A 25,223-nucleotide genomic window follows, 5' to 3' on the forward strand; every position below is an offset into this window, starting at 1 on the left:
GCCAACATACCATTTGCCTTTTTGACCGCCTGCTGTACCTACATGCCCACCTTCAATGACTGGTGTACAATGACACCCAGGTCTCGTTGCATCTCTCCTTTTCCTAATCGGCCACCGTTCAGATAATAATCTGTTTTCCTGTTCTTGCAACCAAAGTGGATAACCTCACATTTATCCACATTAAATTGCATCTGCCATGAATTTGCCCACTCACCTAACCCTATCCAAGTCACCTTGCATCCTCTTAGCATCCTCCTCACAGCTAACACTGCCGCCCAGCTTTGTGTCATGTGCAAACTTGGAGATGCTGCATTTAATTCCATCATCTAAATCATTAATATATATTGTAAACAACTGGGGTCCCAGCACTGAGCCTTGCGGTACCCCACTAGTCACTGCCTGCCATTCTGAAAAGGTCCCGTTTACTCCCACTCTTTGCTTCCTGTCTGCCAACCAATTCTCTATCCACATCAATACCATACCCCCAATACCGTGTGCTTTAAGTTTGCACACTAATCTCCTGTATGGGACCTTGTCAAAAGCCTATTGAAAATCTAAATAAACCACATCCACTGGGTCTCCCCTATCCACTCTACTAGTTACATCCTCAAAAAATTCTATAAGATTCGTCAGACATGATTTTCCTTTCACAAATCCATGTTGACTTTGTCCAGTGATTTCACTTCTTTCCAAATGTGCTGTTATCACATCTTTGATAACCAACTCTAGCATTTTCTCCACCACCGATGTCGGACTAACCGGTCTATAATTCCCCAGTTTCTCTCTCCCTCTTTTTTTAAAAAGTGGGGTTACATTAGCCACCCTCCAATCCTCAGGAACTAATCCAGAATCTAAGGAGTTTTGAAAAATTATCACCAATGTATCCACTATTTCTTGGGCTACTTCCTTAAGCACTCTGGGATACAGACCATCTGGCCCTGGGGATTTATCTGCCTTTAATTCCTTCAATTTACCTAACACTACTTCCCTACTAACATGTATTTCCCTCAGTTCCTCCATCTCACTAGACCCTCGGTCCCTTACTATTTCCAGAAGATTATTTATGTCCTCCTTAGTGAAGGCAGAACCAAAGTAGTTATTTGATTAGTCTGCCATGTCTTTGTTCCCTATGATCAATTCACCTGTTTCTGACTGTAAGGGACCTACATTTGTCTTGACCAATCTTTTTCTTTTCACATATCTATAAAAGCTTTTACAGTCAGTTTTTATGTTCCCTGCCAGCTTTTTCTCATAATCTTTTTTCCCTTTCCTAATTAAGCCCTTTGTCCTCCTCTGCTGGTCTCTGAATTTCTCCCAGTCCTCAGGTATGCTGCTTTTTTTTTGCTAATTTATGTTTCTTCTTTGGACTTGACACTATCCCTAATTTCACTTGTCAGCCATGGGTGCACTACCTTTCCTGGTTTATTCTTTTGCCAAACTGGGATGAACAATTGTTGTAGTTCATCCATGCGATCTTTAAATGCTTGCCATTGCATATCCACTGTCAACCCTTTAAGTATCATTTGCCAGTCTATCTTAGCTAGTTCACATCTCACACCTTCAAAGTTACCCTTCTTTAAGTTCAGAACCTTTGTTTCTAAAGTAACTATGTCACTCTCCATCTTAATAAAGAATTCCACCATATTATGGTCACTCTTACCCAAGGGGCCTCGCAGACAAGATTGCTAACTAACCCTTCCTCATTGCTCAATACCCAATCTAGAATGGCCTGCTCTCTAGTTGGTTCCTTGACATGTTGGTTCAGAAAACCATCCTGTATACATTCCAAGAAATCTTCTTCCTCATCACCCTTACCAATTTGGTTCACCAAATCTATATGTAGATTGAAGTCACCCATTATAACTACTGTTCCTTTATTGCACGCATTTCTAATTTCCTGTTTAATGCCATCCCCAACCTCACTACCACTGTTAGGTGGCCTGTACACAACTCCCACCAGCATTTTCTGCCCCTTAGTGTTATGCAGCTTTACCCATATTGATTCCACATCCTCCAGGCTAATGTCCTTCCTTTCTATTGCGTTAATCTCCTCTCTAACCAGCAATGCTACCCCACCAACTTTTCTTTCCTGTCTATCCCTCCTGAATATTGAATATCCCTGGATGTTGAGCTCCCATCCTTGGTCACCCTGGAGCCATGTCTCTGTGATCCCAACTATATCATATTCATTAATAACTATCTGCACATTCGATTCATCCACTTTGTTATGAATGTTCCTCGCATTGACACACAAAGCCTTCAGGCTTGTTTTTACAACACTCTTAGCCCTTATACAATTATGTTGAAAAGTGGCTCTTTTTGCTTTTTGCCCTGGATTTGCCTGCCTGCCACTTTTACTTTTCACCTTACTACTTTTTGTCACGAGTTTCATCCGGAAGTGCATTAAGGATGTTGTTCCCCAGAAGTCAGTCAGGGTCTATCCAAACCAGTAACCCTGGATCAACAGTTCTGTGTGAGCAGCACTTACCATGTGACAGAGAGCTTATGCTGCCAGTGAGCAAAAGGAACTTAAGAAATGAAGCTACGATCTGCGCAAAGCCATCAAGGCAGCAAAACTGTACACAGAGAAGATCCACACTGAACTGTCCATCAACAACACATGCAGCTTACAGCAAGGTCTGCACACCATCGCAGACTTCAAAGCTAAACGCAGTGGAGTTTCCAACATTGCTGCCTGTTTCCCAGATGAACTAAATCTTTTTTATGCTCGATTCGATGATGCCAATACTGATGAGCCCCTGAGGAGAGCCGCTGATGCAACCTGCAGCTTGGTCATCTCTGACACTGAAGTAGGTAGGTGTTTCTAACGAGTAGACAGTCATAAGGCTGCGGGACCAGTCAACATCCCAGGGCAGGTACTCAAAGTGTGCACGGCACAACTGGCAGGTGTGTTTACCGACATTTTAAATCTCTTCTTCTCTCAGTGTAGAGTGCCCTCCTGCTTCAAAACATCCACCATTGTTTCTATACATAAAAAGAACTAAGGTAACATGTCTGAACGACTAGCATCCTGTTGCACTCACCTCAATAATAAGCAAATGCTGTGAGAGGCTGGTCAAGGATTACATCTGCAGTATGCTGCCACCCACACTGAACCCCCTACAATTCTCCTACCAACACAACCGATTGATAGATAGTGTAATAACCACAGCTCTTTGTAACATCTTTACACACCTGGAGAAGAAGGATGCTTATGTGAGAATGCTGTTCTTGGACTACAGTTCAGCATTCAACACCATAATTCCCTCCAGTCTCGACAGGAAGCTCAGAAACCTCAGCTTCGACCCTGCTTTATGTAACTCGATCCTGAACTTCCTGTCAGATCGCCTGCAGTTGGTAAGAGTGAGCTCCTTCACCTCTGCCCTCTGACCCTCAACACAGTTGTCCCTCAGGGCTGTGTACTAAGCCCCCTCCTTTACTCTCAGTATACCCATGACTGTGTTGCCACCCACAGCTGCAATCTGCTAATTAAATTTACTGATGATACTACACTGATTCACCTAATCTCAAATAATAATGAAACAGCAGACAGAGAGGAAGTGGTATCACAGTGGTATCGAGAAAACAACCTCCCCCTCAATATACAAAAAACAAAGCAGCTGGTTGTGGACTACAGCAGGAAAGGAGAAAGGTTAACCCTTATTGACATCAATAGATCTGGAGTTGGGAGGGTGAACAGATTTAAGTTCCTCAGCATACACATCACCGAGGATCTCACGTGGTCTGTGTGTGAAAAAGGCACAACAGCGTCTCTTTCACCTCAGACAGTTGAAGAAGTTTGGTATGAGCCCCCAAATCCTAAGAACTTTCTACAGGGGCACAATAGAGAGCATCCTGACAGGCTGCATCACTGCCAGGTATGGGGACTGTACTTCCCTCTATTGCAGGACCCTACAGAGAGTGGTGTAGACAGCCCAGTACATCTGTGGATCTGAATTTCCCACTATTCAGGACATTTACAAAGACAGGTGTGTAAAAAGGCCCCAAAGGACCGTTGGAGGCTCAAGTCACCCCAACCTCACACTGTTCCAGCTGCTACCATCCGGGAAACGGTGCCACAGCAAAAAAGCCAGGACCAACAGGCCCTGGGACAGCTTCTTCCACCAGGCCATCAGACTGATTAATTCATGCTGATACAATTGCATTTCTATGTTATATTGACCGTCCTGTTGTACATCCTATTTATTTATTATAAATTACAATAAATTGCACATTGCGCATTTAGGCGGAAATATATCGTAAAAATTTTTACTCCTCATGTATATGAAGGATGTAAGAAATAAAGTCAATTCAACTCAATTCAATACATGCATCAGTAGCAGGAAGGTAGTGCAGGAGACCCTTATTGTTGAGAAAATTATCTCATTCAGCAACGGTAGCTGTAGTCAGGATCATTGCACCATGAGTGGCTCTGCTGCACAAGAAGGCAGAGAGAAGAATGTCAGCAATATCACAGTAGATGATTCCCTGGTAAGGGAAACAGAAGCTTTTGTAGTTGCAAACAAAACCCAGGAGATGGGTGTCTCAGAGCGGCTGCAGGGCAGTCTGGAAGGGGAGAATGAATGGACATTGTCATGGTGTATATGCATGTGCATGGATTTCAAAAGGTAGGTTTGCAGGTATATTGGGTTATCAGGAAGGCAAATGGACTATTGACCTTTATTGTTAGAGATGTTGAATTTAAGAGCAGAAAGGTTTTGCTGCAACTGTGTAAGGTACTGGTGAGTCTGCAGCTGGAGTACTGATTGTAGTTCTGGTTTCATGACTTGTGGAAAGACACTGGCTTTGGAGGCAATGCAGAGATTGAATAAACTGGGACTATTCTCGCTAGAATTCAGAAGAATAATAGGAGATCTTATAGAAACATATAATTGTGTGAATGGGATAGCTAAGATAGAGACACTGAAGTTGTTTTCACTGGTAGGTGAGACTAAAATAAGGAACATAGCCTCAAGATTCAAAGGAATTCATTTAGGATGAGATGAGCAGAAACTGCTCATCCCAGCAGTATCTGCACTCCAATGGGCCTCCACTTTTTCCACTCAAAGTTCAAAGCTATACACTGCTAAATTAACACTGATCTTAATCAATAAATTGTCACAACATAACTTGAAGCATCTGCTATAAAACCAACTCCATTAGCATTGTGAAATCGGAATTATGAATGAAAATACTTTTTGTTCATTTTTCTTAAATAAAATTTACTTCCTGTCTCTTTCAATTACTGAATCTACTCTTTCAATTCCTCTATTTACCTTTCTGTGAATATATGAAATTGAACACAAAACTTTGTGTTCCTTTCTCTGTCCTCAAGTTAGAAATGACAACCCTTCTGTTTGATTGCTGAGGATTTAGCCCATTACTTTATTTTCCTTTTCATACAGATCACTGATTCTATTTGGAAGAAACTGTGATATTCCCATTTCCAACTGATGGAGACTCGTAGAACAAAATATCACCAACACTAAACAAGCAGAATTAATAGGAGGCACTGTTCGATGCCTTGCCCTGTGAATATTAGATCAATCTTTAGACCATGGATTGATGGGAAGTTACACCTAAAAACTCAGTTATTGAATTGGTTCCAAGATTTTAAAAAAAGTTTCAAGGAATAAATATATTTTGTGGCTTCTAATCTCATGTAGCCTTATTCATCATCTTATCTTCCCATTGCAATCTCCCCTTTCCTTCCTGCATACAAGCATGGAAAGATAACAGTGCTGCATCTATAAAGAAGGCAAGACAGCAGCCATATATGAGTTTGAAGAGATTTTGTCACCTAAAACACTCTAAAACCTCTATCTATGTACCTTTCTGGCAGGCTGCATCATTGTCTGGTATGCCGGGGAGGGTGGTTGTGGGGGGGAGGGCACCATACAGGTCCAGAGAAAGCTACAGAAAGTTGTAAAGTTAGTCAGCTCCATCTTCCCTGGTATCCAAGCCATCTTCAGGAGTGGTGCCTCAGAAAGACGGCATCCATTATTAAAGAGCCCCACCACCTAGGTCATGCCCTCTTCTAATTGCTACCATCAGGAAAGAGCTACAGAAGCCTGAAGGCACATACACAGCGATTCAGGAACAACTTCTTTCCCTCTGCCATCCGATTTCTAAATGGACATTGAATCCATCAAACCGACCTCACTTTTTAAAATAAATATTATTTCTGTTTTAATTTAATATAAATATACATATATTTGATTGATTTATTTAAGTTTTTTCTTTGGTATTATCATATATTACGTTGTACTGCAGCAGCTAAGATGACAAATTTCATAACACATGTCAATGATAACAAAGCTGATTCTGAAACTAGCTTGATAAAATTTGCAACCTGGTATAATTTTACAGAAGTGAATAACAATGACAGTTATTAATTTTTGCTTGAACAAGATTGCCACATCTTGACTTTTAACTGAATTAACCATGTATATAAAAATAAGTTACAAGGAAACAGTTAACAGTTTCAGGAAAGCATTTAGCATTCTACAGAATATCCTGGTTTCCTTACCTCGGCATTAAGCAGTTTGGTGAAGTCTGACTGGCTTCCAATATAGAAGTCAATCCCTTTTTGAGCTCCTTCAAGGGTCACGCCTCGGATAAGAAGAATGATGAGAACCACATAAGGGAAGGATGCAGTGAAGTAAACCGCCTGGCATTCAGAGGGAATTCAGAGGGATTGTTAGATTCTCCTGTGTTTCTAGTACAGCTTTTACATGCAATAATTACATAGAAAACAGTAGGATGACTGTAAAAGTGGTTAATTAAGCAGAAGCGATTGCACTGCTGGTCAGTGTCTGTGAAGAAACTTGCAATCTTTCAGGTTAGCAGCATGACCATATGACCAGGAGCAGAATTAGGCCATTTGGCCCATTGATTCTGCTCCACTATTTGTTTTAGCTGATCTATGTCTCTCTCAACCCCATTCTCCTACCTTTTCCCTGTCACTTTGCATGCCCTGCCATCAAAAATCCATCACCCTCCGCCTTAAATACACCCCAATGACTTGGCCCCCACAGCCGCCTGTGGCAACAAATTTCAGAGGTTCACCACCCTCTGGCTAAAGAAATTCCTCCTCATCTCTGTTCTAAATTCATGTGTGTCTATGCTGAGGTTGTGCAGTCTGGTCCCAGACTCCCCCACAATACGAAACATCTTCTCCACATCCACCCTGTCTAGGTCATTCAACTTTCGATAGATTTCAATGAAGTCCCCCTCATTGTTCCAAATTCCAGTGAGTCTAGGCCCAGAGTCATCACGTGCTCGTCATAGGATACGCCTTTCATTCCCAGAATCATTTCAATCAAACTCCTATCAACCAGCTCCAATGTCAACATATCCTTTCTTTGATAAGGAGCCAAAAACTGCTCATAATACTCCAAGTGACATATGAAGCCACACCATTACATCCATGTTTTTATATTCAAGTCCTCTTGAAATGAATGCTAACATTGCATTTGCCTTCTTCAGCACTAACTCAACTTGCAAATTAACCTTTAGGGAATCCTACACAAGAACTCCCTAGTCCCTCTGCACCTCAGATTTTTGAATTTTCACCTGATAGTCTGTGCTTCTGTTCCTTCTACCCAAGTGCACGACCATACACTTCCTGAAACCGTATTCCCTCTACCACATCTTTGCCCATTCTCTTAATATGTCTTAGTCCTTCTACAGACTCCTTGTTTACTCAACAGTACCTGCCCTTTAGTGTATCTTTGTATTGTCTGCATATTTGGTCACAAAGACCGTCAATTCTATTATCCAAATTGTTGACACATAACTTAAAAATAAGCAGTCCCAACACAGACCCCTATGGAACACTACTAGTCTTTGGCAGCCAATCAGAAGAACCTCCCTTTATTCCTACTCTTTGCTTGCTGCCAATCAACCAATGCTCTATTCATGTTGGCATTTTTCCTGTAATACCATGTGTGTTCATCTTGCTAAGCAGCCTCATGTGTGGCACCTTGTCAAAGGCCTTCTGAAAATCCAAATATACAACATCCAATAATTCTCCTTTCCCTATCCTGCTTGTTATTTCCTCACAGAATTCCAACAGACTCGTCAGGCAAGATATTATCTTAATGAACCCTTGCTGACTTTGGCCTTTTTTTATCATGTGCCTCCAAGTTCCCCAAAACCTCATCCTTAGCAGTTGACTCCAGCATCTTCCCAACCATGAGGTCAGGTGAGCTAGCCTATAATTTACTTTCTTCTGCCTCCCTCCCTTCTTAAAGAGTGGATTGACATTTGCAATTTTCAAGCCCTGTAGAATATGCCAGCATCTACTGATTCTTGAAAGATCATTACTATTGCCTCCATAATCTCTTCAGTTACCTCTTTCAGAAACCTGGTGTATATTCCATCTAGCTTCAGACCTTTCAGTTTGCCAAGCACCTTTTCTCTAGTAATAGCAACTGCACTCACTTCTGCCCCCGACACTCTCAAACTTGTGACGTACCGCTCGTGTCTTCCACAGTGAAAACTGATGCAAAATACTTATTCCATTTTCCCACCATTTCCTTATCCCCATTACTATCTCTCCAACATTATTTTCCAGTCATGTGGTATCTATTCTTGCCTCCCTTTTACTCTTTATACTGTATATCTGATAAAACTTCTGGTGTCCTCTTTGATTACTATTGGCTCAATCACCTTCATGTTTTATCTTTTTCCTCCTTCTTGTTTCCTTCTATGGTTTATAAAAGCTTCCCAATACACTAACTTCCCACTAACTTGTGCTCTATTGCATGTCGCCTCTTTTGCTTTTACATTGTCTTTGACTTCCCCTGTCAGCCATGGTTGTGTATCCTTGGATGTTAAGCTCCCAAACATAATCTTTCAGCCGTGACTCAGAGTTGCCTACATCATATCTGACAATCTGTAACTATGCTACAACATCATCTACCTTATTCTGCACACTCTGTGCATTCAAATATAACACATTGAGTCCTGTATTCATCACCCTTTTCAAGTGTGTTCCCCTTTTACATTGCAACTTATCCCACTGACTGCAACTTTGCTCTACCATCAGACACGTCTTGCAAGCAGTCTCACTGCACATTGCCTCTGTTTGTAAACCAACTGCTCCATCCTCATCCATATGAGCATCTGATGTACTGATGAGTACATCAGTACTCATCCCCTGCTGAATTAGCTTAAACCATCCCCAATAACTCTAACAAATCTGCCAGCAAGGATATTGGTCCTCCTTGGGTTCAGGTGTAACATATTCCTTTTGTTGGGGTCATACCTTCCCCAGAAGAGAATCCAATGATCTAGAAATCTGAAATCCTGACCCCTGCACCAGTTTCTCACCCATGTATTCATCCGCCAAACTATCCTATTCTTACCCTCACTGGCATGTGGAAAAGGCAGTGATCCAGAGATTACTACCACTGAAGTCCTGCTTTTCAGCTTTCTACCTAGCACCATAAGTTCTCTCTTCAGGACCTCCTCTCTTTTCCTACCTTTGTCATTGGTGCCAATGTTTACAAAAACTTCTAGCTGCTCTCCCTTCACTTTGGAATGTATAGACCTGATCTGAGAAGTTCCTGATGCAACATACCATCCAGGTATCTCCATCACATCTACAGAATCTCACGTCTAAACCTCTAACTATGAAATCCACTATCACATCCACTGTCCACTTCTTTCCCCTTTCCTTCTGAGTTACAGTACCAGACTCAGTACCAGAGACCCTGTTGCTGCAGCTTCCCCCACACCCTTCTCCCCCGGTAGGTCATCTTTCCCCTGTAGTATCCATAACAGTATACTTATTATTGAGGGGATCAACCACAGGGGAATTCTGCACTGGCTGCTCATTACTTGACCCTCTCTTGATGGTAACCCAAGTATCTGCCTCCTGAAACTTAGTGGTAGATCCTATTTATCACCTGCAGGTTTCCTGTGAGACAAAGGTCATCAAGCTCCTTAACATGTTATTTGTGAAACTGAAGCTCGGTGCAGCTGAGGAAGATGTTGTTATCTGGCAGTCTGGAGGCCTTTCATCAATCTTAGACTCTTCATGTAGGCCTACTGACCACTCACGTATTTCCATTTGTTTTTTGTTTTTTTTTATTACAGATCTCTGGCGTTCGTACTAATTTATCTTTTAACAATTGGAACATCAGAACAAAAGAAGTACGAGTCAGGAGAGGCTATTTTACTCCTTGAGCCTTCTCGACCATTTAATAATATTGTGATTTACCTTTCACATCAAGATGTCACTTTCCTGTACCAACTCTACAACCTTTAACTCTTAAATTTGCATGACCCCGAACTCTTTGGTCGTCTATGTATAAATAGCATTATAATATCCCAACATTTATGCTTCAGTAAGTGGAAAATAGATTACAGAATGCCAGGTATTTTGAATTTCTAGGTTTCATTATCATTCTCATTGTCAGAGAAAAATAGATTCTGGCAGATGAAACCATTGTTTAGATCCACACAAATTTGTCAACCTTGTAAATGCATTAAAAAACCTGTACGAGTGACTGAGTGAGAACATTTTCCAAAGGTCTGGTGAGTTGCTGCTGGGGAAAAATCTTTGGAGCTCATCTAGGACAGCAGTGATCATGAATTAAGTAAGTTTACTTATTACTAATTAATTCAAAATTATAATTCACATAATTGAATGAAACAATGTTACTTTACAACTTTCTGAATTTTAGTGGAATATTTACAGAAATATGTATTTTATCATCATAGTTTGAACACAATGTGTAACAAATAGTTTTACCTTTCCTGAAGACTTGATGCCTTTACACAAAGCAGCTCCAATAATCACCCAGCCCAGAAGCAGACAGAAGGCTAAATACCAAACTATGTTCCCCGTCTCTTCTATTGAACGTGAACGGCGTAAAACTACTTTACTAAAAACAAAATTCATAATAAGCAATTTCAGCCTGAAATGTGTCCATTCCATACATTCACTGTTTCATATAATACAGTGGAGAATTTATATGGATTTGAACAATTTTCAATTTAATGGTGCACTCTGAATTGTTACCAGAATTAAAATTATCATTTATAATTGTTTATTTCCTGTTCTTAGATTTTCTTTCATATAAAAATAATTAAACAGTTATGGGTGATGAGATTCTCCTCTAAGTTAATTAGTTCCTACAAATTCTATAGCTAAAACTATTTTAGTTAATCACTTTATCTCATAAATTAATTTCATGAATTCTCATTCAATTCTAGATCTATAAACTACACGCAATCCAACAATAAATTATCTAATGGAACAAAATCAACATCTGTAAAAGATCACTTTAGCTATTTAATTTCTGTGAAATTCTACCTTGAATAGCAGGTAAATTAATAAAAATCATGAGCAGGTTTCACTGCATAAATATTACAGTGGTGAACCCAGAAATTTTACGGAGTGTGATTACAAATGCAGGGCCTCTGGTTTCATGTTAATTCAAACATACACTCAGTGGTCAATTTATTAGGTTCTTCTGAAGCTAATAAAGTAGCCACTGAGTGTACATTCATGGTCTTGTTGCTGTAGCCCATCCATTACAAGGTTCAATGTGCTATGCAGAGATGATCTTCTACATACTTACGTTGTAACACGTGTCATCTTCCTGTCAGCTGGAACCAGACTGACCATTCTCCTCTGACCTCTCTCATTAACAAGGCATTTTTGTCCACAGAACTGACCTCTCTAGATGTTTCTGTTTTGCTTTACACACCATCCTCTGTAAACTCTAGAGACTGTTATGCATGGAAACTCCAGGAGTACAGTCATTTCTGAGCTACTCAAAGCACCTTGTCTGGCACCAACAATCATTTAAATGTCAGTATCACCTGATCCCATCTCTTTCCCATTCTGATATTTAGTCTGAACCATGACATACCTTCCTGACCACGTTTGTGCATTGATGATTGGCTGCCACATGATTGGCTGAGTAGATATTTGCATTAATGAGCAGGTGTACAGGTGTACCTAATAAAGTGGCCATGGGTGGACATTGACATAAATCATATGGCTGTCTATAGCAAATGACTTTCCTCTCATTAAAACTAACTAATCATCTACTGATACAGCAATATAGACTGCAGATCTAAATACCAGTATCATGCTACTTACTCCCAGTATTGTCCACTAGGCCCCTGGTGAGGAACATAGATTTCTGATCCATTTGAACAAGACTTGTTGCTTGCCTGCAGCCATGTTGTATTAATAATTTCAAAACGCCCATCACCTAGAGTGTGATTGCACACCAAACCTGTAAAATGTGGAATATGGTTACGAGTGTACCAGGAACAATTTGTAATTCCTCACTCATACAATCACTCTGACTGAATCGGTCCAAGGGTAAGATCACAGGCTGACCAGGATCCAAAGATACAGTGACAAAATAGGATACAACAATGGCTACAGGACCAGTCCACATGTCAGTTGTAATACTGAAGGTGTGCACTCAAGACTAATTGAGACTCTGGCCAAGCTATTGTAGAACAATTACAACACTTGTGTCAACTCAGCAATGTAAAAGATTATATCTGCATCGGATTTTTCATACAAGCAGGAGAAATTCAATCTAACTAATTATAAACCAATCAATTCTCTCTCAATCATCAGCAAAGTAATGGAAGTTCCCATTGACATTGACAATTACTCACTGATAATCAAACTCATTGATTCCCAGGCATCTTGCTGTGCTCCAAACCTCATCACAACCTTGGCCTAAAGAGCTGAATTCAGAGGCGAGATAAGAGTGGCTGTCTTTAATATCAAGAAAACATTTTCCTGAGTATGCTGACCTGATAAAGTTGGTGTTAATGGGCTTTAAATGAAAACACTCCAGTCATTGGAATCATGCTTCACACTAAGGATGGTGGATGAGTTGGAGCTCAATCTTTCTAGCCAAGAACATCACTACAGGAATTAAAAGGGACTGTGGTGTGCCCAACCATCTTTAGATGCTTTATCAAAGAACTTCCTTCGATCTTAATATCAGGAGTAGAAATGATTGATGATGATTCCACACTACTTAATTCCATTCACAGCTCCTCAGCAAATGAAGCAGCCTACACCTGTATGTAAAAAACGTCTGCACAACATTCAGACATAAACCAGCTTTTAGCAAATAATATCTATGCCACACAATTGCCAGGCAATGGTGATCTCTAACAAAGGTATATCTAACCACCCACCATTAACATTCAATAGCTTTTTTGTCTCTAAGTCTCCTGGCTGGCCAGAAAGTCCACTATTGACTAGAAACCCAACTAACCTGCCACATAAATATTAGTGCTACCATAGCAGTTTGTGCCTTGGTATCTTGTGATGACTGACTGACCTCTTGACATCCCAAGTCAGGAGGGTATTGAAATACCAGCTACTTTCCTGGATGAAAGCAGCACCAAAATTCTCAAGAAACTCATCACCTTCCAGGACAAATCCACTGCTTGATTAGAACTCCATTAACCACTATTCTGTCCATCATAGACATTCAGTTGTACCATCTGCAAAATGCAGTGCAATTGCTCATTCAGATGACTCTGACTACATCTGTCAAACCTGTGATGTCTACCATCAAGTAGGAGCACTGCAGCAGTCCTTGAAAATATTAACAGTTGTAGGTTATCTGCATAATTTTTTTTGAAATTTTGATGTACAGAGGGATCTTGGGTCCATAGCCCTCTGAAAGTGGAAATGTAAATAGATAAGGTAATTTAAAAAGCATATGGCATGCTTGCATTTGTTGGTCAGACCACAGAGTACAAACATTTGAGAAAATATGATGCAGCTTTAGGTAGATCATATTTCACGTTCTGTGTGCTGCTCTGGTGTGTGCAGAAGAGGTACACCCGGATGTTACCTAGATTCCAAACTATTAGCTGTAATGAGAGATCAGACAAACTTGGAACATTGGAGACTAGAGGGAGACCAGAAGGGTATCAAATTATCAGAAACATAGAAAGGACAGAATGTCAAAGTCTTGCTCCTCAGGTGGAAATGTCAAGTACTGGATGGTAAATGTTTAAGTTGAGAGGGGAAAGTTCAAAGGAGATTTATGAGGCCAGTTTTTAATTTTTTGCTTTTATGCGGATTGGTAGGTGCCTGGAATGTGCTGCCAGGAGAGCTGGTAGCAGATATTAAAGCAATGTTTAAGAGGCATTTAGACAGGTGCATGGATAAGCAGGAATAGAGGAATTCAGACTACATGCAGGCAGAAGGGATTAGATAGATTGTCAGTTCAAACATGGTGGGTTGAATGGCCTATTTCTATGCTATACTGCCTTTTCCATCTGTCTGGGCCGGTGTTTATAAGTTCTCCAAACACCGGGTTGTTTCCTCACACTACAACCCGAGCCCTGCTGCATCAATGCATTCTGGGCCTGGCCCCCGCAGCCCAGCCTGTGGCCACTGCCAGGTTCCGGCCCATACTCCATCTTTGCAAATCAGCTCAGTGCTTAGATCGATCCAGCCTTGCTCCTGGTTTAATTGGATGGGTTCCAAAATCCCTCCACTCTGATTCCTCTTTCATTTGTTCACTCCAATTCCATCTTTGACTCCAAATTTGTCTCAGACATGCCTCGACCTCACTTTGACCACTTCTCCTCAAACATGCCGTGCTCTGACTTTGCATCGCACCTGCACACTTTGAACCTTGAGTCAGCCTTATCTTCGCTCGCCTCTTCATTGTTTGCAGTATAGTTTACCACAATTCACCACAGTAGAAGTGTTATTAATAAAATATTTAATCGTATTTCTTGCTTTATGAACCACTAGAAAGCTGTCACCCAACTTCAGTAGTGCCATCTTAAACTGATCTTAAACAGAACATGCTTATAAGTTTGCTAGAATCGTGGTGACATTCCAAATCTCCTTAAACTCTGAATGGAATATAGCCTCTGGTGTGTCTCTTTCATAAATGCATCAATATGTTGGACTCAGGAGAGATATTCAGAGATGCTGGTATCCAGAAACTTGAAGCTGCTCACCTTTCCACTGCTGAATCCTCAATGCGAACTGATGTATGTTCTCCCAACTTCCCCTTTGTCAATTCCACAGCCAGTTCTTTTGTCTTACTGACATCCCGTGCAAGATTACTGCTGTGTTACTATTCAGCCAGTCAATCTATCTCACTTCTCTCTGCCTCCTTGTCACCATCTGAGGTTCTGCTGACAACAGTTGTTGTATTTTTGAATTTAATAGATTGTGTTTGAGCTGTGGCTAGCCACACATTCGTGAGTGTAGACAGAGTAGACAGCAGATAGGGAGATGCACCTGTGTTGACTGTTAGCGTAAAGGAAATTGCTATTTCCAATCTACAATGACTGTGTTCTCCCCAAGAGAAAGTCAAGGATCCAGTTGCAGAGAATGGTACAAGTCAGCTTTTGAAACTTGTTGATTAGTACTAAGGAAATGATGGTGTTGAACGCTAACTGTAATACATCAGCCTGATGTAGATATTATTGTTGTTGAGATGGTGCAAGGCTGAGTAGAGTCATTGAGGTTGCACCCATTGTTGATCTATTGTGGTGGTACGCAAACTGCAGCCGGTCTAGGTCATTGTTTAGGCACAAATTAATTCTAACCATGAAGAACCTCTCAATGCACTTCATTACAGAAGATGTGAGTGCTACTGGGTGATAGTCACTGAACTGTGAGGGTAAAAATCTAGACATTTTTACACTATATTCGAAGACTAGGAATATGTATATTCCGAAGTGTATCAACATTCAAATTTAGTATATTTGCACCTCATCCTTGAATATTTAAGAGAACGATATTAACTTTAATACACAGTATCAAAATAACTGCAGAGAATTGTAAAGTTAGTCAGCTCCATCATGTGCACCAGCCTCCACAGTATCCAGGACATCTTTAAGGAGCAATGCCTCAAAAAGGTGGCATCCATCATTAAGGATCCCCAATACCAAGTGCCCCCCGCTTTACGAATGTTCGCTTTACGCCATTTCGTTTTTATAAAAGAACTACATTAGCAACCTGTTTTCACATTACAAAGAGGATTTCCGCTTTTGGGAAAATTTTCATCATATAAATTAATGGCTCTTCACTTTATGCCATTTCCATTTAAGAAAGGTTTCATAGGAATGCTCTATCTTTGTAAAGGGGGGGGAACAAATGTACCCAGGACGTGCCCTGTCTCATTGCTACTGTCAGGAAGGAGGTACAGAAGCCTGAATGCACACAGCTTCTTCCCCTTTGCCATCAGATTTCTGAATGGGCTCTGAACCCATGAACACTACATCAGTACTTTTTTATTTCTATTTTGCACTACTTATTTAACTATTTAAGATGTATATACTTACTGTAACTTATGTTTTTTTCTCTATTATAATGTATTGCATTTCATTGCTGCTGCAAAGACAACATATTTCATGACATATGCTGGTGATGTTAAAACTGATTCTGATTACTCATAGAAAATAGAAGCTGTATGGCACTGAAACACACAAACTAACAGAGAAATTAATATCAGACTATTAGACTTTAATACATAGATGGGGATCCAAATAAATACTGCGCTCCAAGAGCATGAAGCCGGAGAAATAATTACAGGGACAAACAAATACCAGAAATTAAACATATTTTGTCTTAACTCTACATTACGCTACAAATATCTATTGCTATTGAATGAAGCTGGGGAGGAGTTAATGCATCTGCATTATTCCATGTCTCAATATTACTAGAGAATTGATGTTAAGCTAATTTATGGAGCTGAGGTTACGAGATCCACTGCTATAGATATCTTGCATCCTAGAATCCCAAAAGTGGTCACTGAGACAGCAAATTCATTAGCTATAATCCTCCAAAAATTCTTAGCTTCTGGAGAGGATTGTTATGGCTAACATGACACCACTGTTCAAAAGGAAAGTGAGACAAAACACGGATAACTGTAAGTTGATGAGCCCAACGTTGATTATTTGAAAAGTATGAGTATGTAGCGATGTGCTACACACAGCACTGAAATAACGACACGCAGTCGGTAAGTCGTTTCGAGACTAGTTTATTCAGACTTCACGGCGCTGGCATTTAATCCCTAGCGCCTGCCCTCTCCGGGCGGAAATGACGTCAGAGGTGCATTACCAAAGTCTCTCTCTGCATGCTGGCTATTTGTGAGCTGGTCCGCCTGCGCAGAAAGTGGTTCGCCACTTAACCCCTCCCCCCCCCCAGAACTGGCGATACACCCCCCCAATGTCCACAGTCTGGATCAGCCTCTGTTTGGGAGGTCTGCTTCTGCACCACGGTGCCTGAACCTCGACCGGCTGCGCCAAGTCCACATGGGCTGGTTTGAGTCGGTCCATCGTGAAAACCTCCTCTCTCCCCCCAATGTCTAAAACGTATGTGGACCCGTTGTTGTTGATCACCTTGAATGGCCCCTTGTACGGCCGCTGTAGTGGTGCCCAGTGTCCGCCCCTTCGTACAAACACAAACTTACAGTCCTGCAGGTCTTTGGGTACATGGGACGGGGTCCGTCGGTGCTGTGAAGTTGGTACGGGGGCCATGTTGCCGAGCCTTTCGCGTAGCCTGTCCAGGACTGCTGCGGGTTCTTCCTCTTGCCCCCTTGGGGCTGGTATGAGCTCTCCCGGGACGACCGGGGCACGCCGTACACCAACTCAGCCGACGAGGCATGCAGATCCTCGTTGGGCGCTGTGCAAATTCCAAGCAGGACCCAGGGAAGCTCGTCCACCCAGTTAGGTCCTCTCAGGTGGGCCATGAGAGCTGACTTCAAGTGACGGTGGAAGCCGTTTGACTGTGGGTGGTAAGCAGTTGTGTGGTATAACTGCATTCCCAACAGGCTGGCCACAGCCGACCACAGGCTGGAGGTGAACTGGGCGCTTCTGTCGGAGGTAATGTGGGCCGGTACCCCGAAGCATGCTACCCAGGTTGCAATCAGTGCTCGGGCGCAGGAATCGGCAGATGTGTTGGTGAGCAGGACCGCCTCTGGCCACCTCGTGAACCAGTCTACCATAGTTAGGAGGTACCGTGCTCCTTGGGACACTGGTAAGGGGCCCACAATATCCACATGAATGTGGTCAAACCTCCGGTGGGTGGGTTCGAACTGCTGCGGTGGGGCTTTAGCGTGCCGCTGCACCTTGGCTGTTTGGCACTGCGCGCAGGTTCTGGCCCATTCACTGACCTGCTTGAGAAGTCCGTGCCACGCGAACTTGCTGGAGACCAGCCAGACAGTTGTCCTGATAGATGGGTGTGCCAAACCATGTATGGAATTGAAAAATCGCCACCTCCAGGCTGCCGGGACGATGGGGCGAGGTTGGCCGGTAGCCACATCGCACAGGAGGGTCCTCTCACCTGGGCCTACGAGAGAGTCTTGCAGCTGCAAACACGAGACTGTGGTCCTGTAGCTGGGCATCTTGTCGTCTGCCTGCTGCGCCTCAGCCAGGCCTGCATAGTTCACCCCCAGGGGCAGGGCCTGGACAGCTGGTCTGGAGAGTGCGTCCGCCATGATGTTGTCCTTTCCCGAGACATTCTGGATGTCCGTCGTGTACTCGGAGATGTAGGACAGATGTCGCTGCTGGCGAGCTGACCAGGGATCGGAAACCTTCCTGAATGCAAAGGTCAATGGTTTGTGGTCCGTGAACGCGGTGAACGACCTGCCTTTCAAGAAGTACCTGAAATGCTGGATTGCCAGATACAGTGCCAACAGCTCCCAGTCGAAAGCACTGTACATGAGTTCAGGTGGCCGTAGGTGCTTGCTGAAGAGCGCCAGGGGTTGCCAGCGCCCCTTGATGAGCTGCTCCAGCACCCCACCGACTGCTGTGTCGGATGCGTCCACCGTGAGGGCAGTTGGAATGTCCGTTCTGGAGTGCACCAGTATCACGGCATCTGCCAAGGCTTCCTTGGCTTTAACGAAAGTGGCCGTGGCCTCATCTGGCCCGGGAAGTCGATGGTATCGAGACCGAACTGGCATTTGGCCGGGTTGATCGTGAGGCCGAAATCACTCAGGTGGGAGTAGAGCTGGCGGAGGTGGGACAGATGCTCCTGATGACAACTGCTGGCTATAAAGATGTCGTCCAGATAGATGAACGCAAAGTCCAGGTCGTGTCCCACCGCATCCATTAGCTGCTGGAACGTCTGTGCGGCATTCTTCAGGCCGAATGGCATTCGGAGGAACTCGAACAGGTCGAACGGGTTGATGAGTGCTGTTTTGGGGATGTCTTCAGGGTGCACTGGGATTTGATGGTATCCCCGAACGAGGTCTACTTTGGAAAATATTCTTGCCCCGTGCAGGTTTGCTGCAAAGTCCTGTATGTGCGACATGGGGTAGCGGTCTGGAGTTGTAGTCTCGTTCAGTCTGCGGTAGTCGCCACATGGTCTCCAACCCCTGGCTGCTTTGGGCACCATGTGCAGGGGGGAGGCCCATGGGCTTTCAGACCTCCGTATGATCCCCAATTCCTCCATCCTCTTGAACTCCTCCTTCGCCAGGCGGAGCTTTTCTGGGGGGAGCCTTCGTGCGCGGGCATGGAGGAGTGGTCCCTGGGTCGGAATGTGGTGTTGTACCCCGTGTCTGTGCATGGCTGCCGTGAACTGCGGTGCCAGAATCGATGGAAAGTCTGCCAGGATTCTGGTGAATTAATTGTCCGACAGCATGATCGAGTCGAGGTGTGGGACCGGCAACTTGGCTTCATCCAGGGAGAATGTCTGGAAAGTCTCGGCATGTACCAGTCTTTCTCTTGCAAGTCGACCAGCAGGCTGTGAGCTCGCAAGAAATCCACTCCCAGGAGTGGTTGGGCCACGACGGCCAGTGTGAAGTCCCACGTGAACCAGCTGGCGCCGAACTGCAGCTGCACTGTGTGGGTGTCATAGGTCCGTATCGTGCTGCCGTTTGCGGCCCTCAGGGTGGGTCCTGGCTTCCTGTTGCGGGTGTCGTACCCCTTCGGGGGCAAGACGCTGATCTCCACTCCAGTGTCAACCAAAAAGCGGAGTCCCAAATGTTTGTCCCAAACTTACAAGAGGCTGTCCTGGTGGCCAGCCACCATAGTCATTAGCGGCAGCTGGCCCTGGCCCTTGCAGGGCGAGCGTCAACGGTGGGCTTTTGTGCCCCACCGCTAGTTGTAGAAACACCACTGTTCACTGGCCTCCTCACTCTTGCCTCTGTGTTGTCTGCGCCCCCCTGCTGGGCCTGGTTTGGTCTGCTGTTGGGCACGTGGCCTGGTAATCTGATCGACAGTTGCCACGCTGTCCCTCTTGGCTTTCCACAGCATGTCTGCCCGGGCTACCACCTTCCGAGGGTCGCTGAAATCTGCGTCGGCCAGCAGCAGATGTATGCTCTCGGGCAGTCGCTCTAGGAACGCTTGCTCGAACATGAGGCAGTGCTTGAGTCCGTCAGCCAGGGCCAGCATCTCGTCCATCAATGCTGCTGGCAGCCTGTCTCCCAACCCGTCCAGGTGAAGCAGGCGGGCACCCTGCTCATGCCATGTGAGGCCAAAGGTCACAATGAGCAGTGCTTTGCATGCTTCATATTTGCCTTCTTCCGGGGGCGACTGTATGAAATCCGCAACCTGGGCGGCCGTCTCCTGGTCAAGGGCGCTCACCATGTGGTAGTAACGCGTGGAATCAGGATATCTGCCGAATCTGGAACCAGGCTTCTGCTTGGCTAAACCACATGCGTGGTCGCAGCATCCAGAAAGTCAGCAGTTTCAGCAAAACTGTGTTAACAGATGAAGAGTCGGTCATCTTTGGTCCAAATCCCATTTGGACCGTCGGGGTCACCAATGTAGCGATGCGCTACACACAGTGCTGAAATAACAACACACAGTCAGTAAGTCATTTCGAGACCAGTTTATTCAAACATCGCGGCGCTGGCATTTAATCCCTAGCTCCCGCACTCTCTGGGCAGAAATGACGTCAGAAGTACATTACCAAAGTATCTCCCCGCGCGTTGGCTATTTGTGAGCTGGTTTGCCTGCGCAGAAAGTGGGTTGCCACAAGTATCTATTTTTAGGGAACAAATTGGCACCAGATTTTTAAAATTGAAATCTAATCTAGCAAAGTCAGCACAATATCATAAAGGATAAAGTGTTTCTGAAATTTATTTGAGGTCTTAATTGGAATAATGATTTAAGATTCAAGTTTCAAAATTCAAAATTGTTTAATGCCTTTTCCAGTAGACAAGTATTAAGGACAACAAAATAATTGTTAATTTGGATCTGATCCAGCACAAAAAATGCAATAAAGAGTAAAATAATAAAAGAAACACAATAAATATAAATATAAATTAGTTTATATACATTGATTGATTGTATGTACAAATAGTGATGCTACATCTAGGTAAATAAGTTGATTGACAGGTACTGATAAAGTGAGGGCTGTGGTGGATGTTAATGACAGTGGTATTGATCTGTCTTACTGCTCGGTGAACTGATTTTGAGTCTGGTGGTCCTAGCATGGATACTGCATAGCCCTGATGGGAGTGGGACAAGGTGGTTGGGAGCCTTCATGATATTGCAGACATTTTTTCTGGCATCTTTAGTTAAATGAGAACCAGCATATGAACATATTTGCAATTTCAAAAGACTTTAGACAATGTGTCAAGATGTTGGAAATAACATGTACTGTATACACAGATAGAACTCTGGCTAAGAGGTAAGAAACAACAAATAGGAATAAGGTAATTTCTCCACAGATACTGCACAATTTGCTGAATTCTTCCAAAATGTTCTCTTTCAATTTAAGTTTCAGATACAGCATAAAGGCCCAGTCTCCATTACTATCATTAATTCAGACTGATGGAAGTGAAAGTACCAAGGTGGTGTCCAGCCTTTTCCAATGGACATTAACACAGTACCTCTGGGTGTCCTGCTGCAGGTTTCATCTGCTCCCCACCAACTGAAGCAGTCTGCCCACGGCAGAGGGGATTGGAAGGAGACAAACAGGTAATACAGGCTGTAGGCAATGATGCAGTTGTAGGTAATGTCAATAACTGAAATTACAAGAACCATTGTGATCCCAATACCTAAAAATAAATGAGGGAAAAGGAGTTTAGAATAGAATCTAAATAAAATACTGCACAACCCCACACAAAGGTTGTTGAGTAGGTTGCAATGAAATAATCTTTATTTTCCTGGTAGAGACCTACTCAACAATTGTGATTGGCATTCAACCTCTCTTTCATCAACTACAAAACCCACTGAGTTACTTGACCAGGCTATTCTGATTGCATCCCATGTCCCTGACTTCTACCACCAGGATCAATGTGATGAACAAGAATGTGGAAACACCATTACTAGCAGATTTCCCCCAAGTTGCACACCCTTCAACCACGGATATCTGTTATCATTGCTTCAACATTACCAGGTCTAAATCCTGAAATTCATTATCCAACAATACGTAGGATTACTTTCACTGAAAGGCTTGCAATCATTCAATTACTGTCTCTCCACCAAGAGCAATCAGAGATAGGGAAGTATGGACTGAATGCTGATTACCACTAAGCACCTGTTGAAAGAGGACCTTAAAAGCAAATTACTGGAAGAAGTACTCATGACAGTTGTACCATGTTTTGTGTTCCTTGAAACATGTAAACTGCCCAGCCAGGCATTGTAATGTAGCAGTATCCCCTTAAATAGCAAAAAATTTAGAACGTAGAGCTCTATTCTGACTTGCAGTGCTGTGAATGTGGAGGTTTGTACCTCTTCCAGATACTCCAGTTACTAACCACTTCCCAAAAATGAATGGAAGATAGATTAAACATCAAATGCAGCATATACAGCCTGTAAAACCTTCAATCAAAATCTATGTCCATACTCTTAGTGGGACATCCCCAGGAGACCTTATTGAAAGTTTTGGTTCTGGTCAAGGATACTGCAGTGACTAGGATGGTGGGATATGGGGAAGAGACTGTTAAAGTCCAGCATTTTGGATAAGAGCTGACATTTTAATGTTGGGAATGTACAGATGGAGACTGGCACTGGAACGGGGACAATTAAGACTGGAGACTTGATTGGATGGTGTGCAGCATGACTAATTGTCTTGGACATTTTTATCGTGATTGCATGACTCTGTTGGACACTGGTAACATCAAATACTATAAGTCCAGTCCACTGGTTCATTGACAGAGAATGATGCTGGGGAGCTGTGTTGCCTTGGTTGTGAAAAGGACGAGGCCTTCACCGCAAAGTTGCCTGTTGAGATCGCCCAGAGGAGGGGACACAAAGGGGAGAAGAAAGAGTAAGAGCCTCTGGGTTTGTGCTAGAATCTGTACTGGGTTCAAATTGGCCCTCCCATCAGTGCTGCCCTCCAGTGTTCACTCAATGGAAAATTGATAATCATGGCACTCAGGGACTTCTGCTATACTATGTGTTTGTCTTTCTGAAACTGTAACTATAGACTATTTGTACTCTATGCTATGTACAGTGTGCTGTGTGTTGGTTATATGCTTTGCACCTTGGTCCCAAGAAACACTATTTAATTTGGCTATATACTTGTAGAGTTGAATGATACTTAATCTTGAACTTAAATTTGATGTGGTTGCAGATGGTGAGACTTGAACCAGCAGATTCAATGACAATTATGTGATTAAAGTCCAGGATTTGGGCAAACCTGGAGCCCAGAACTGGCCTGGAGGCTAGATTTTTTATTTTTGGATAGAGGAAATATGAAGGATTTAGACAATTGATTAACTTATCCATCATGAATTCTAGTTCAGCAGTGGTAACTATAAGTTATTAACCCAGGAGTGCTTGTGACAATATGTCACTGTTCCTTACAATTGCCCAGGAGGATTGCTTGGAAATGATACACAAAAACACAAAATGTACAAATGTGACTTGGGTCTAGAAGCTTTCAAGAAAGTGTTTTACTAAATGAATTTCTATCAAAGAATTTTTGGTGCATTTCCTCATTAGTATAAATAATTTGTAGATGATCAATGGAAATATTATGAACTGAATACTCGCCAAATATGTTAGTGATATATGGCATTGGAAGGCATGTTTGTTAATCCTGACTATTTGTTTGACACATGTAGAGTTCATGCTACCAGCTCCTGCTGGATTGACTCTAGGCTTATTGGAATTCACATATCTTTGAAAGTAAGGCTGAAGATTTCCGAACATTTGTAGATACAAGAATCTCTCATTTTAGCTCCTCCACCAAGAACACAAGTGTACAATGTATTGTGTATGTTAATCAAAATGGCTTCTTTGGTTTGCTAGAGTAGGCATGCTTTCATGTTTGATAAGTGTATTCTCTCACAGTTGTTTAGCTTTGGACTTGCTGATATGGGGATTATTCATTTTTTAACCAATGGGGAATGTTATTTTGTCATGAGGCTGGGAGCTTGGGGATTTCATGGTCTTTTCAGGAGAGGCAGGAAGGAGTCACCGAGGAAGGTGGACGTGCGCTGCACTGCTCGGTGGACCCCCGGGGGTGGTCCCATGTGTGAGGATGTGGAAGTCGGAGGAAAGTGACGAGGGGTCGAATGGTTCGATGGTTGAGCTCCAACGATGTGCACTAAACTGACTGAAATTTGATGTTAGCGCCTTTTACTTTATTTTCTTTTCCTTCATATATACTGTATTGCATAGTACTCTTTTAGTTTCAGTAAAATCTTTAAAAGGTATTCCATAACAGTATCTGGTGTGAGTTTGATATGGTGTGTGTGCGCGCGGCATAAACTTGATTCTCACAGCACCTGCGTGTACGGGAGGTGGGTTGGTGAGTGGCTGGATCTGCTTTTCCCCTAGACATATACCAGCCTGTTGGGTAAGTATTACACGAGTGATGTTTGTAAAGAGCTATGTTCACGCTACTACACTGCACAATTCAAAATACATACCCAGATTAATTGAAGTTATGGAACTCCTGGCAAGACCTACACAAACTACGACAGATGAGTAGGCCAACATAAATCAACGTGGACAAACTTAGTTGGTGGAAGACACAAATTCTAGTAAAAATACTTCATAATTTTCCAAAGGTCAATTGTTTCAGGAATTGCTTGGCACTTTGGTTCTCTATTCCACTCACTCGCTGTGCTTTCAGACTGTGGTCTCCTGCAGTGTTACAATGAAGTCCAAAGCAAACTTCATCTTTCACTCGCAGCCTTCTGGACTTGGATTAAATTCTACAATTTCAGTTACATGTCTGTATCAGTTGTCATCCATCATATTGCCCAGCTTGCTCGTTGTTTCTAACTCATTTGTCCCCTTTCCCCCCCCCCCTCTAGGAATGGAAGACATGTCCGGTTTGA

The 25,223-nt window shown here is 43.0% G+C and overlaps 2 protein-coding genes across 5 annotated transcripts in view; one reads left to right on the forward strand and one right to left on the reverse strand.

Annotated features, from left to right (window-relative positions):
• LOC132398275 (sodium- and chloride-dependent neutral and basic amino acid transporter B(0+)-like) overlaps nucleotides 1-25,223 on the reverse strand; it is a 90,948-nt gene that overhangs the window by 63,424 nt on the left and 2,301 nt on the right. For all 4 annotated transcript variants that reach the window (XR_009513600.1, XM_059977449.1, XM_059977448.1 and 1 more), the window contains exons 4-7: nucleotides 21,819-21,986; nucleotides 12,122-12,260; nucleotides 10,763-10,895; nucleotides 6,530-6,670 (exon numbers count right to left, since the gene is read on the reverse strand). Coding sequence is in view for 3 of the 4 variants with exons in the window: in XM_059977449.1 (XP_059833432.1) it covers nucleotides 6,530-6,670; nucleotides 10,763-10,895; nucleotides 12,122-12,260; nucleotides 21,819-21,986 (581 nt within the window). In the remaining variant the exon portion in view is untranslated. The remainder of the gene's footprint in view (nucleotides 1-6,529; nucleotides 6,671-10,762; nucleotides 10,896-12,121; nucleotides 12,261-21,818; nucleotides 21,987-25,223) is intronic.
• The window catches only part of LOC132398276 (uncharacterized), a 1,154,100-nt gene that overhangs the window by 50,467 nt on the left and 1,078,410 nt on the right, over nucleotides 1-25,223 (forward strand). The gene's annotated exons all lie outside the window — the stretch shown is intronic.

This window comes from Hypanus sabinus, chromosome 8 (genome assembly GCF_030144855.1).
Source record: "Hypanus sabinus isolate sHypSab1 chromosome 8, sHypSab1.hap1, whole genome shotgun sequence".
In the NCBI taxonomy this organism is placed as follows: Eukaryota; Metazoa; Chordata; class Chondrichthyes; order Myliobatiformes; family Dasyatidae; genus Hypanus; species Hypanus sabinus.